Source organism: Camellia sinensis, chromosome 8 (assembly GCF_055761805.1).
Source record: "Camellia sinensis isolate YWXY chromosome 8, ASM5576180v1, whole genome shotgun sequence".
Taxonomy (NCBI): domain Eukaryota; kingdom Viridiplantae; phylum Streptophyta; class Magnoliopsida; order Ericales; family Theaceae; genus Camellia; species Camellia sinensis.
Window position 1 is genome coordinate 194,823,407 of NC_138968.1, and position 14,797 is coordinate 194,838,203.

Consider the following 14,797-nt stretch of genomic DNA (forward strand, 5'->3'; position numbering starts at 1 on the left):
CTTGGAAGCAATTCTGGAAATTCCAGAATTCTACTCCTACGCTCGAGCGAAGGAGTCCACGCTCGAGCAACCACTCTGAGTGCGTGAACTTCCGCTCGAGCGACCAGAAGTACGCTCGAGCGTGAAATGTATGCTCCCAGAAGTTCTTATGTTTTGCAAATCGCTCAAGTGACAAAAGTTGCGCTTGAGCGAGGGTATGAGTCTCACACTCCAGCGAGCGTCGAGTGAGAAAATAAGCAACCAACAATTTTGCAAAAGTTTACAGACCGCTCGAGCGACCACTCACATTTTGCATGTTTGCTCGAGCATAAGAAGTTACGCTCGAGCGAGGACCCTGTTTTTAGCAAGTTTTGTTAAGTGTTTTCAAGTGCATTTTTGCATCATCATTCCATCCTAGATATTCCTAAGCTAAGTTTAAGACACCATAATGAGGATAGAGGAGTAGGAACACACCAAGACAAGAAAGAACTAAGTTGATGATTCCTGGTATGTAATTCAGTACGTATTTGTTCTGTATCTATGTAGGTCACGCGCCACGAGATATCTGAATTGCCTACTCTGTCCGTTTACTCAGAGCCATCTATTATTTGCGAGTAATAACTTAGTAAAGCTATATTCAAGTTAAATTATTTTCTATATATGGAATAAGATCTGTTCTACGAATGCTATGTTTTTGCACTATGAATGATTGTCCACCTCTGACAAATAATTGTGACATTAATGCTGTGATTCAAGTATGCAATATGTACCCGAACCGGAGGTTCTTTTATGGAACTGACAAGTTATCTATATCCGGCTGGAGGTTTCTATATGGAACTGACAAGTTATCTGTTCCCAGTCTAGAGGTTCCTTTAAGGAACTGACAAGTTATCCGTACCCGGCTGATGGTTCCTCTATGGAACTGACAAGTATGATCTTCAATACTCTGTATGTGATCTGTTAGCGCTAACGGATAAACTATGTATGATCAAGCATGAATTTTGATTTTTGTCAATGACTCAAACAAGAATACGTATATAAATCTATTCTATGTACGGACTTAGTTATGGGACATCATTCATTTAACCCTTTACTCTGTTATTATTCACTGGATCCTCGCTCACTATTTATATTATGTATGTAGGTGATCAGGCAAGTGACCAGACTCAGAGTTGAGGACCTAGCATCTCAGTTTTTGTCGGCCAACCTTTGTGCCTCCCGAGGAGGTTCCGAATTAAGTCAAGTCTAGTGGCTGTGTTTTCATGAATATATAAGACTTTGTTTCTTTTGCTCTACAAACAAGTTTTTCTGTTTATATGTACATGAAGTGACGTGTAAATACTGTATCTTTTGACGTCACACGTATCTTTATTAAAGTTTAAAATTATCTATCTCATGTACGTCTTCACAGCTCGATGGACTATGTATATTTCATGTATTTGTTTCCGCAGCCCTTAATTATATGTTATTATGTTAAGAGGCCTTTGGTAATCCAAGGATTACTGGCCGGTTACGACACTAAACCTATAAGGGCGGGTTTGGGTCATGACAAAGAATCATTAGAGACTCAACTAGCAATTTGGGTAAGTGGGTTTAGCCGCAATATTGGATGTACAACAAGTGTGGCAGCCGAAGACTCAACTAGCAATTTGGGTAAGTGGGTTTAGCCACAATATTGGATGTACAACAAGTGTGGCAGCCGAACTATGGGGACTTAGAGACGGTCTACAGCTGGTGTGAGATCTCAACCTGCAAAATATTGATGTAGAGACAGATGCAACTACAGTGCAACACCTTGCGAATAGTCGGCCTTCGAAACATCATTAACTTAGTTAATTTCTGGTTGCAGGTGCCTCCTCGACCAACTCAGAGTGCAAGAAGTAAAGCATATTCTTCGTGAAGCAAATGGCTGTGCGGGTTTATTGGCCAAAAAAGGAAACAAGCTGAATGAATGCCTTCATATTTACACTACTATGCCTAATTTTATTGTTCAAAAATTTTGTAAGAATGCTATGGGAACCTCTTATCCAGACTTGTATTTGACTGTTCTTAGCTATTTATAATACTCCTCTATCAAAATTTAAAAAAAAAACATAGATGATGTGAAGGTCGAGTGAATGTATATTAATGATTAGATGAATGCATGTAGAAAAGTAAGCAATTTTCTTGGTTCCTTCTTGTCGTTATTTACTATTTAACGATTGATAAAGGCCACGTGATTTGGTTCCTAGTAATGTTGGAACAGAAGTTAATTACTATGTTGTCTTTTTTAATACGACATTTTCCTTTCCTTTACTAATTAACAAAATAATAATATTATATTTTAATTTATCATTTTTAAATGACCTCTAATAATGTGGTATTTAAGGTATTGAGGTTAGACCTCACATAATAAAATATTTGACAAATTAAAATTTGATACTTGTCAGACACACCATTAAAGGTGATTTTTAAGGGTAATAAATTAAGTGTTTCAACCATTTTTTTAACCAAATTGGACAAATTCATCTAAAAAATAAAATAAAGTGTAATTTGTGTATCATGTTTATTCAAAATTTGTTTTTTATTTTTTTAAATAGAAACTAATATGACTAAAATAAACAAAAATATATTTTAAAAAAGATTCAAAATTTATTTTGCCTAGAAAAGAGATAACCATTCGAAAATGATTGGTTTATAAATTTTTATCATTTATTCACCAAAACAATTTTTAATTATTTTTGGTATTAAAAAAAAATAGAAAACAGTATTTGAAAACCAAATAAAAAATATTAAACACGACATGGTTTTGGGAGGGCCTTGGGGAATGATGGGCTAGCTGTTTATCAATTTTTCGAGTCCATGGACCTTTGGGCAAAGCCTTTTAATATCATGGGCTTAGTGATGGATTTGTTGGATGATCCGCATAAAGACCACAAAACAGTTATTCCGGTCCAATATTGGGCCTAGCCCACGAATATGCACAAAGCCCACGTTATGCTCGAGAGCACCCAATAGCTGCTCCAAATTTGATGGGTTTCAAAAAATATTTTATGTGGTATTGAATTTCACTAATTTCATCCCCAATTCATTTTTTTAATACATGATTTTTTTTTTTTAATGTAATATAGATATTCGAGTCAATATTGACAAATCTAAATTATTATTTTTTTATGTGGTGTATCTTTTGTGCAAAAACCACAAATATTCGTGCGCCTCACCATCGGATCAATTTTGATGGTTTATTAAATTTAATTTTTAAATTTTAGTGCATAAATCATTCAATGAAAAATTAAAAAAAAATCGTATGCTTTGATGATGGTGTCATACATTGCAAGTCCACCTCTTTCTTATTTTTATCTCCCATTTTATTGCTAAAAAACAAAATGCAACCCACAAAATGTGTTGGATTGGAGTGTATTCATTTATTTATTTATATTTTTACAAACAAAATACGATCCATTCGCAATAAGTTCAGTTGTAGCTAGTAAGGAGCCACTTGTCATTGTGACTGGTGGAGTCATACAACCAACCACCATTCCTACTTTTTGAAATGTGTGAGAGTTGGGATAGATAGGTAGATAGATAGGTCACACTTCAATCACAATGAGCCAATTGTCTTTATTCTTGTCTTTTTCATTTCTTTCATTACAAAATAATCACCTCACCTCAGTTGGGAAAAAGCTATATTACAATACCAAAAATGTTATATAAATTAATAAAAATTATTAAAAAAAAATTGTTAACTGATTTGTAAATTTTTTGAAATATAAAATAGAATTCACTTTAATAATGTAATAGATGCTATCTCAGTGAATAATAAAAATTATAAATTTTATTAATTCGTATAATATTATTTGTACAATAAACATGAATCTCCACATATAGTTTAATAAATTTGATTGCCATAGAAATTTATGATGGGTTGATTGTTATAATTGTTAAATTTATTATATGTTTAAAGCGTAATAATATTAGATTTTTTTACATAATTGAATATCTAATGTTGATAGCTTTTGAAGCTCCTGGAGTATAAGGTGGGCAATTAACTAAAAAACTAATGTGGGCCCATACAATAAATTTTGATGGCATAGGACTGTGTTATTTGATGTTACATTTTATTAGTCTGATAAAACATTATATGACAAGAATTCATTAAAAATGTGTCGATCAAATCATGCAAAATGGTACGCTCAATCTTACTATCTAATGTAGTGGTTATTATAGATAAGGTCTATGTAGTGGTTATTATAAACATAAAATGTTTGAAATTTTAAAAATTCTATTAAAAATTTTATCAAATATCTTACATAGTGTGATGGGACCCACATTATACCCATGTGAGACATTTGATAGAAATTTTAATAGAATTTTTAAAATTTTTAAAATCTCTAACATTACTCTATTATAAACTCATCAACACTAACTCTCATTATTACTCATAAATTACTTGGGGACGAGCTTCCCTCTAGTTTAGACATTAAATTGGACATATCAAAACTCAAGGGGTTATTTAAAAAGGCCTTAAGGCAAAAGTTTTGATGTCTCAAATTGTATTATCTGAGAACTAGTTATTCGGGCAACAACATATACAGTTGGTAGGATAAACCTTTTAGGCATGAGCAAATTGTATCCAGTGTCAAGAATATGTGTTCGAATCTCCTCTTATGTGTAAGTCCGCGACTTATCGTTACATGGTTGAGTTGCTCTTCTATGTAGTACCATCTAAGAATAACATTTGGAGTCTCAGCTTCTTAGGGCCTAACCCCATAAGTCACCCCTCTATGATTAGGCCAAATTGGACAAATTAACATTTTCTATAAATTAATAATCTAAATTTTATTCACCTATTTATAAATTTAATATTAGATTCAAGCAAAATATTCGCCTCAATATTTAATGGATTATGAATATAGAAAATTTATACTATTAATTTAGAAATAGTGTCGCGATGGCACAATCTGAGTGTTTAGACATCACAATCCAATTTTACCCAAATTGAAGAGAAACCATTTCGATTTACTTCTTTGATTCAATCATGAAGTATTGGAACCATGTCTAAAATGGGACTTTAGGCCCAAGACAAGAATGTAATAAAATCTGAGTGTTTAGACAATATAATCCAATCTTACTCAGACTAAAGAGAAGCCATTTCTATCTACTTCTTCGATTCAATCATGAAGTCTTGGAACCATGTCTAAAATGAGACTTTAGGCCCAAGAAAAGAATGTAATAAAATACGAAAATCAGTTAAAATATATATTGGGTGCTTTGAACAACTTCTCATTTCCTTGACAATGATGTCCATATAAATAAACAAAAATAGAAAATTATTAAGAATAATCATGGGTTTACATCACCACCCATATGAATCCAAATCTAGTCTCTCTTTTTATTGCAAAGCCAAATCTAATCAATGATTGGGTAAAAATTAATTACAGTTCAGTTTTGTTTGTTAATTGGACGGGACTAGTGCAATTTGTATTGGATTTGATTATGCTTTTTATTTTATTAGTATAAAGTATTAGTACATGACAACTAAGACTAAGCTATTATAATCACACTTTAATGAAATTTAAATTTAACAAATCACTATTACAAATAAATGCCAAAAGTTGGAGAGAAATCTCTTAAAAATCCTCCATTGGTCTGGGCATCAAACTATTAGCAAAGGTAATATTTGCCGGGAAAAAGAAAAAAAATTCTCTCATCAGCTTATGAAAAATTAAAAATCTTTTTATATTGAAAAACTAAGGACGGATTTGGTAATTACGTTTTTTAGCAAATTTTTTATTTTTTAGATTAAAATTATTATTAAAAAAATTGATGAATTTCTTCTTGGCTTTTCTTTCATTGTTAGCTTATTGAGCCATAAATAAATAAATAAATAAATATATATATATATATATATATTACTAAAAATTAATCAAAAAATGATTAAAAAATCATAGTGGAGTTTGACCAATATTACACTAACGCAATTTGATGATATGATGAATTTTGTTGACCAAAAACTTAGCAGCCATCAGTCCCACCCAACCCAACCTCCAGTTTTTTTCAAAATCCCATATTCGATCACAATGATATTTACTTGAATGTTGGTAAAATAAATATAAAAAAAAAATTAAAATATTACTTGTATGTACTGTGTATACTATTTAATTATTCTATTTGAATGGTATTAGAAAAAGAAAGAAAATAGATTATTGTGGTTTCTTATTTAGTGAGGAAAAGAAAAAGAAATAATTATGCTTTTCAACAATTGTATTGTGACATAGGGATATGGATTTTTTTTTTTTTTTTTAGACAATCTTGGTATTCGAAAAAATATACTATCAATCAATTTTTTCCTCACAAAATGTCACCACTTTTAATGAGAAATGAAATCTATAACATAATAAACTTTTATTTTTCTTCATTTATCACCAAACTTATAAGCTAAACATGATAAAAGAGTTCTCCCTTACTCTTTTTTTCATTTCTTATCAAATCAATAATCGAGGTGAATCATAAATTTTTTTTTTTTTTTTTTTTTTTGGGGAGAGGGGGGGGGAGAGGGGGGTAAGCACACATAAAAAATTATTTCAAACAAAACAATTAGAGTCCAATAGCATACATAACAAGAAATTTAATAATCACCAAGTCTAGCAATTACCACAAAAAATAGTACAAACTTAAATATAAATAAACAACTATATATAACCTACATAGGCCCCGTTTGGTGTAACTGTTAAAACAGCTTATAGATTATAAGTTAACAGATTATAAATTATGACTTTAATCAGAAGTTGTTAATCTGTTTGGTGTACCTGTTGAATTATAAATTTAAGTTGCTGAGTAGTGTTTGTTAAATAAGTTGTGAAATAGTTTTTTCAATTAATTTTTATTTTTTGTTTGTCTACATTTCTCATAAAAAATAATAATAATAATCTATAGTCCACTTGAGTCTTTTTCTATTTTTAAAAAAATAAAAAAAATAAAAAAAAATTTAAGAGTATAATCATAAATTAACATGTCCACAGCAGAAGCTAATAATAAGAAGCAAGGGGTGAGCAACTTCTCAGAATCAGCTTTTTTGAGTTAAAATAAGCTGTTAGAATCAGAAGCTGTTTGAAATAAGTTTAACCAAACAGTCCAATAATGGAGGAAATAACCAATCTTGCCCCGGTAATAATTAATCTTTGCCCAGTATTGGCCCCCTCACCACTAAGAATAATACTATATGTACCAATTAGTATACTAACTAATATACTAATTGAGGATGTGTCATAATTTAAAAGATTTTTGATATTTATAATATAATTAATAAGTGGAGTCAATAACAATATCATAATTGGTGTTAGTACATTAATTAGTACACTAATTGATGCGTGTAATACTACCACATCACTAATCTCTTAGATAGAAGTGCACAGAAATAACTCACCAATTAATTCATAAAACATAATTCAATTACCATACATATTTTAAAATAACATAGTAATAATAATAATTGGGCCAACCCTGCCCTGAGGAATTACACTCTGTTGGAAAAGAGCATTCAGATTGGGTACACATGGCACCCATAAAACAAATTAATTTATTGTTTTCAAAGATTCCAAGCCTTCCCCATCAATGTCCCCACAGCAATCAAACTATACTCTTCCTCTCTTTAATTAATATTTACCACTTTTTTAATTCATTCTATTTTATTGATATTTTTTCATACTCTACTAGTTTAATTAGGTAAGTGGGCAGTCAGCAACCATAAAGTTTGTTGAGTGCGATCCCATTCCATAGCCACTTGATCTCTTACCCATCTGATCTAAGACATTCACATAGCAGAGAGTTTGGCCATGTATGTGTATACATGAGGTTTAGCCATTTATGTGAGGAAAAATTGTTAAATGTACAAATTTAAAAAACAAAACTAATCACAGAAAAAAATATGGACAGCCTTGATTAATTGAAGTGTGACTTCACTGCACTTCAAATGTATCTAAACCACACATTTTGTTCCAATAAATACTTCTATACACCATTGTGTACATGGCACACCAACTTTCATTTCTAAAAGAAAAAAAGATTAGAAGTCCTTTTCTTCTTGCCTTTTCTTACTATCAATAGATTGGTGAAGATGACCCTATTCACCCCCTTGTCATTAATGATGAGAAAGTAGAGGTTTTTTTAAAATTATAATATTTTGTTTAAATATTTTATTTTTTATGTGATTTTTCATGTGGTATGATAGTAAAAGTGGATCAACTATTTAGTTATTTTATCCGTCGCTTAAGACTACCAAAAAATTCTTATTATCAAATACCTCAATTTTTCAAAAGCTTAATCGCATAAGGTCTCATTTTAATTTTTTTATTGTAGTCTCTAAAAACCTTAAACTGCTAGTGCATGTTAGATTTTCTTATTATTTTTAAATATAATAGATCTTATAGAACTTTAAGAATTGACGAGGCATTAGCTTCTTTTCTTGTTTTTAAAAAGAAGAAAGAAATGATGTATAAGTGTTTTTTTCTCTTTTTGGGTGCTAAAGACACTAATGAGAGAAAAAGAGTAGTACAATGCAAATGAAACCATAGTTGGAATCTTTAAGCACAGTTTTGGTAATTTAACAACAACAAGATACTTTGCTTGCAAGCACCAAAAACAATAAAGAAAATTCTGTTCCTTTCCAAGGATGCAAACATTTATATACAAATAACTTACGCATCATATCATACACACAGAGGTATATATATAATATTAGGACATATTTACACTAATTTCCTTGAATTGTGCTTTATTTGTAAAATGATGGTTCAATTTACATTTGATTCATTAAAAAATAAAAATACTTTCTGTTTCATTTTCATCTCAATGAACTAAAAGACAGTATTAATTTTATAATAAAAAAAAAATTTACATTGAGTCTCATAATTTAATCTTGATTATGTGTCCGTATCGTTACTTAAATACATATTTTAATCTTAATTATTTCTATGTCTATACATACATGCCTTGATTCTATTTGATAATTTGTTTTTAACCTTATTGAATGAGATGTGAGTATAATTAAATAAAATTTATTACATTTTTACAAATTTTATCCTATATTTATATTCACCGGATTGATTTTCACAACACAATCATCAAGTATGCACACATTCTAATATTATTATATAAAACATACGACTCAAAAAAAAAAATGTCAATACCTACATTATTAAAATAACTGTTAACAATTACCATACACTCTTTTAAAAGTAATAGATCATATGCACCTCTAATTATATATATATATATATATTTTTTTTTTAATTATGACCAATTTTCTTTCTTGAGTTATAACTTATAAATTCTTTAATTATGATATTTTTTAATTATTATTTAAAAAATTAAAATTATACAAAAAAAAATTAGTTATACCAATCGTTTCCCATTACCATATTCAACTAATTTTCTTCATTTATCAAATCATCAAAAATAAATAGTAATAAAAATAATAGATATTTCAACAATGCTATGTAGCTCAAAATTTGGTAACTCAAATTGTTCAAATCACTCAAAACGACGTCGTTTCACCATATTTTGAGTGTAAAACGACGTCGTTTTAACATATTTTGAGTGTAAAACGACATCGTTTTGACAGATTTGAGTCATTTAAGTCACAAAATTTTGAATTACCAAATATTTTCCTAAATATTTTTTGATTAAACCATTGATGGAGAGATGACAATGGGATTCCCCAATATTAACGTTTGAGATGTAAGTTCATTTTTAATTTTTTTAATTATTTTAATTTAAATGTTAAAAAGTTTCATTTAGAATAAATTTTTAAAATTTTTATGAAAAAAAAATAATTATAATATAAATATGATATTTTATTTTATTAAATTAAAATTTTTATTTTATCTTTCTATACTTATTTTAACAAAAAAAAAAAAAATCTCATTTTATCGTAGGCCAAACGAAGGCAACCCAACAAATCAGCAAACTGAACCCCCTGCCCCCCTTCACTCTCTCACTTCACACACGAGCAAGGATTCTCATTGGCTTTTCTGCTTAACTATCTCTTTACAATGATTAAGCTTTATTTAAAAATAATTTAATGATTTATATTATTTAATTAAAAAAATTAAAAATTAATTCTTTTAAAACTAATCTGAACCATTAAATTTTTTTAAAATGAATCTACTTCTACTTCGGAGGGACTGAAGTAGAGAAAGAAAGGAGAGGATCCTTACTCCTTCACACACACTCTGTTTCTCTCTCTAAAAACTTCCCTCCCCTGCATAGTTCACCATCAATGGCGTAAAGCAATATCAATATCCTTGCGTGCCCGAAACCCTCGCTAGAATCAAACCAACCAAAAGCAAGTGACACAGATTTTTTGAAATCTTCATCTAATTTTTATATACCCAATTGTTTCCAAGAATCTTTTTCATCTCCTTCTTCTTCAACACTTGTTAGAAGCAGAGAGAGAAGAGAGAGAGAGAGAGAGAGAGAGAGAGAGAGTGAATTTGTATGAAGAAGGAGAAGAGAGAGAGGAGCAAACCTGGGGAAGCCCGGAGAGTTGTTGTTCGAGGGACTCTTCGATTGCATCCATGAAATTGCCGCCGCTTTGGCCTTCGCTAGGATGAGCGATTCCTCTGCTTACCGTGTTGAAACGACTTCGCGCCTCGCCCAATGGCGGATCGACAACTTGGCCTCTTGTACCTACCGTAAGTCCGATCCTTTCAAGATCGGCAAGTGGAATTGGTGAGTGATTCGCCTCATCAATTTGATTTTTGATCGTCCTGTGAATTTTGGCTCTGTTCTGTTTCGTTGCTCAGAAAACAGAGTATGATAAATTGGATTGTGAATCATTTGTTAATTGGGTGTTGTGATCAATGAAAAAAAAAAAAGTAAAATAAGCCGATTTTTTTTTTAATTTTTAGTTGTCGTTTTAGTTTTTAGGCTCAGCTGAGATGGGTTTCAAGTTTTTTATGAACGCAGATGATGAAAATCCAGAAATTACGATTTTTAATTGCTTCACTTCTGTTGAATTTTCTCGGGAGGCAATCGGAATAGACCTCCATGAATTTGATTTGTGATCAGCTTCTGAATTTCAGCTCTGTTTTGTTTGGTTGCTCAGAAAATGGAGAAGAGTAGAATATGTCAATATAGATTGTGAATCATATGTTAATTGGTTGTTGTGTTGTGATCAATGGGGTAAAAAAAAAAAACTAAAATACCCAGAAATTTTTAGTAGTCTTTTTAGTTTTTTGGCTCAGCTGAGATGACTTTAAGTTTCATATGATCCCAGATTATGAAAATAGATATTACGAATTTTAATTTCTTCACTTCTGTTGAATTTTCTCAGGAAGAAAACAGAATATTAACAAGAAAATTATCCCTTTTTCCTTCTTCCTGGAAAAACTCTTCTTCTTCTTCTTTTTTCCTTTTTTTTTAAAAAAAAAAAAAATTGGTTTTGATTTGCAGTTGTTATTTTCTGTTTTTTTATGCTGTCTTCAGAGGGCAGAGTGGGTTTTTTTGTTTTTTTTTTTTAAATTCAATTGGTTATTTGAATTGAAGGCATTTAGCTGTGGAGAAGAATCGAACGTTGCTCATTAAACTGTACCCAGAAATATCGAATATAACCAGAGACAGTCCTCCAATTGCATCGTTTATCATTCGAGTGGTCTGCTCCGCGGGAGATCGCAAGTCTTTGATTCACCCAGGTAATAAATTACAATTAGATGTTTCTTAATTTCTTGTTCTTTAGATTCTTTAAGGACTTTGTACTAATTTCTTAGTGCTTACAACACCCAATTGTGCATGTTTTGTTTGTAATTGATGCTCTTAAAGTCTTAATTGTGTTAATTCTAGGTATAGAATTTTGCAGATTAGCATTAAAACACCTGTTGATAGAACAAATTAAGGATGAGAAATTCATCAAGTCTATCATTGATAATTTTTCTTTCGTCAATGTTGTTTACCTGGTGTCATCTTGTGTCGATGCAGAAATTACAGACAAGAAGCTCAAGAATAACGACGATTTTGTTTGGGCAATTGAGGTTCCATTAACAGGGAAATTCATAATTGACGTTGAATTCCTTGATTTGAAGATTGTACCTTTAGACGTATGATTCTTTTACCTACTTTTACACCTGTCTTTTATTTTAATAGAATGATTGCATATAAACGAAAACATTTGAAACTGTCCTCAAGTTTAGCAAAGAATAGCTATGAGATCAATTGAATTTTAGAATCACCGTCGACAACTGTGATTATCATGCCTAATCCCCTTGTCAAAATCTATAAATCAGAATAAAGGTTTATACAGTACAAATAACAAAGTTGTATGGAAATAGTGAAATTTCACTAATGAAACAGGAATGGCAGTAATACTTTTGACAGTATTGTAATTTGCATCTATCCTCTACCTGACAAATATGCTTCATAAAACATGCAGGGTGGAGAGCCTTGCTCCATCTGGGCTGAAGGATCCACGCAAAAGCAATCAAATGTGACTGCCCTCGTGTCCCTTGGTAAAATGTTATCCGAAGGCATTCACACCGACATTGTAATCAACGCTTCTGATGGAAGCATTGGAGCTCACCGTGCAGTTCTCGCTGCACGGTCACCTGTTTTTCGCAGCATGTTCTCACATGACCTCAAAGAGAAGGAACTGTCCACCATAAACATCTCTGACATGTCAAGTGAGGCTTGCCAGGCTTTTCTCAATTACATATATGGGAACATACAAAACCAAGAATTTCTGACACACCGACTGGCACTTCTCCGAGCTGCTGACAAGTATGACATCTTGGACTTGAAAGAGATGTGCCAGGAGAGTCTTCTTGAAGATATTGATGCTAGGAATGTGCTAGAGAGGCTTCAAAATGCTTCTCTATATCAATTGCCAAAACTAAAGGCGAGTTGCTTGCGTTATCTTGTGAAGTTTGGTAAGATATTCGACATTCGCGATGATTTCAATTCCTTTATGCAATGCGCGGATAGGGAACTTATCGCTGAAATCTTCCACGAAGTCCTCGCTGCCTGGAAAGGTTTCTGAAACAATGGTTTGTTCTTCTTGTTAGTATATTCTTTTTCACGTCTCCATGAAAAATGGGTGGTTAGAAGAATTGTGTTGTGCATGGGTTGTTTTCCATGGAAGAACATTCTTTTATGTAAATTGCAATGTGTTTTGCTTACATGTACAAATATTGGTTTTAACGGAAAATATATCTTACTGATTGATATATATATATATATATATATATATTGATGTAAATGGTTTTAAGAAGGAAATGTAAATTGTATTATATATAAATGGTTTTAATTACTTGTACAATTGTACCTTTTGTAAGTTATTTAGTTTTCGCTTCAGTGACTATATTCATCTGAGAAATGCATGCATGCTTGGTGCAATGCTCAACTTCTCCAACTTGAAGGTTTTCATGTCAACTATTGTTGATAAATTTGTAATTTTGTGACTAAATTTCATGGCGGCCAACAGCAATTTTAGATGAGACAAGCTCCTAATGAAATATCAAGTGAGATAAGAATATCCCAACACAAAGTGTTGTTGTTTCAAGAGGATATATCTCTAGGGGTACATTAGGAGCCAACACCATTCAGTTTTGATTTTATGAAGGATTTGATGAATTTTTAATTTGATGAATATTTGATAAACATTAAAATTTGATGAAAACTTCAACTGTATCTCATTTGATTTGATGAACATTTGATAAATAAATTAAAGAAAAATTTTGAATATTTTTTATCAAATTAAAAATTGATAAAAAAAAATAATAAAATTAGAATTGGAGATGTTCTTACAAACCCAAACTTTGGAGGAAGCTTTCTTCCTTTTAAAACAGTAGAGATTATGGCCCATGTAGGCAAACAAACTAAAGCCCAAGCCCACAATTTATTTCCCTGGTTTATAGCTCTTGATTGGGGCCCATCTGTTTCTCTCTTTTTTTTGAACGGGCCCATCTGTTACTAAAAAATGGATCCTTCTTGTCTTTTAAAACACCAGAGATTATAGCCCATAAGGCAAACAAACTAAAGCCCAAGCCCATAATCAATATTCCTGGTTTATAGGGGTTTGGGAATTTTGATATGCGGGCCCATTAAAACTTAAAAGGGGAGGTTCTATTTACCCTAAAAATTTATTAAAAGTTGTTCTAATTTTTCAATATACTTTATTTAATTATTTAGGATTTTATGTTATTCTCGATATATTTTTTAATTTTTTTCAAACTATCCTTCAAAGTATGTCTAAATAAAAATAAAATTATCATATTTAAACTTATAATACCAAACAATTTTATTTGATTCGGATACAGTACATTGTTGATTCTGATTTCAAGATAGCCAACAACATTGACACACGTATGTTTGTTCAAGTTCATTCCAAAGTTCTGTTAATGTCAGTCATTCATGTGGAGGTGCGTCGTAATTATAGTTGATGGCTTAACCATTGCTTATTTTCTTGTGCGTGTTTTTTGATAGGAAAAATAATTATTTGAATATGAAAGTTTGAACAGTAATGATATTAAATATATTGAATATTTATTTTTATGTATAAAAGAATATAAAAATAAATAATTCTATTTTGATATTTATGTCAATACTTACCTCCTCTTTGAAGGATTTTTTCAATAAATAATTTTTATTATTATTCTCATCTATTATTTAAATTTATTCAATTTTTTTTTGTTCACAAGGATAAAAAAATAATGATATTGATAATAATAATGAGTTTTGGTAGAGTGGTTTGGAGATTTAGAATAAGAAAGAAGAAAAAGAGAAAACAATTAAAACTTGAGAATAAATATAAAGAATACATATATGTGATTAGGGTGTATTAGAAAAA

General features: G+C 30.7%; 1 protein-coding gene across 1 annotated transcript; it reads left to right on the forward strand.

Annotated features, from left to right (window-relative positions):
- Positions 1-9,900: 9,900 nt before the first annotated feature.
- On the forward strand, positions 9,901-13,267 carry LOC114314771 (BTB/POZ domain-containing protein At1g55760). Its single transcript, XM_028261255.2, has 4 exons — positions 9,901-10,689; positions 11,506-11,651; positions 11,935-12,053; positions 12,386-13,267. The coding sequence occupies exons 1-4, from the start codon at positions 10,568-10,570 to the stop codon at positions 12,986-12,988; spliced, it is 990 nt and encodes a 329-aa protein (XP_028117056.2). The 5' UTR covers positions 9,901-10,567; the 3' UTR covers positions 12,989-13,267.
- Positions 13,268-14,797: the final 1,530 nt, after the last annotated feature.

Coding starts and splice junctions, on each gene's coding strand:
- LOC114314771 (XM_028261255.2), top strand. CDS start 10,568: ATGAGCGATTCCTCTGCTTACCGTGTTGAAACGACTTCGCGCCTCGCC. Junction 11,652..11,934: donor CAAGTCTTTGATTCACCCAG/GTAATAAATTAC, acceptor GTGTCGATGCAG/AAATTACAGACAAGAAGCTC. Junction 12,054..12,385: donor TGAAGATTGTACCTTTAGAC/GTATGATTCTTT, acceptor TAAAACATGCAG/GGTGGAGAGCCTTGCTCCAT.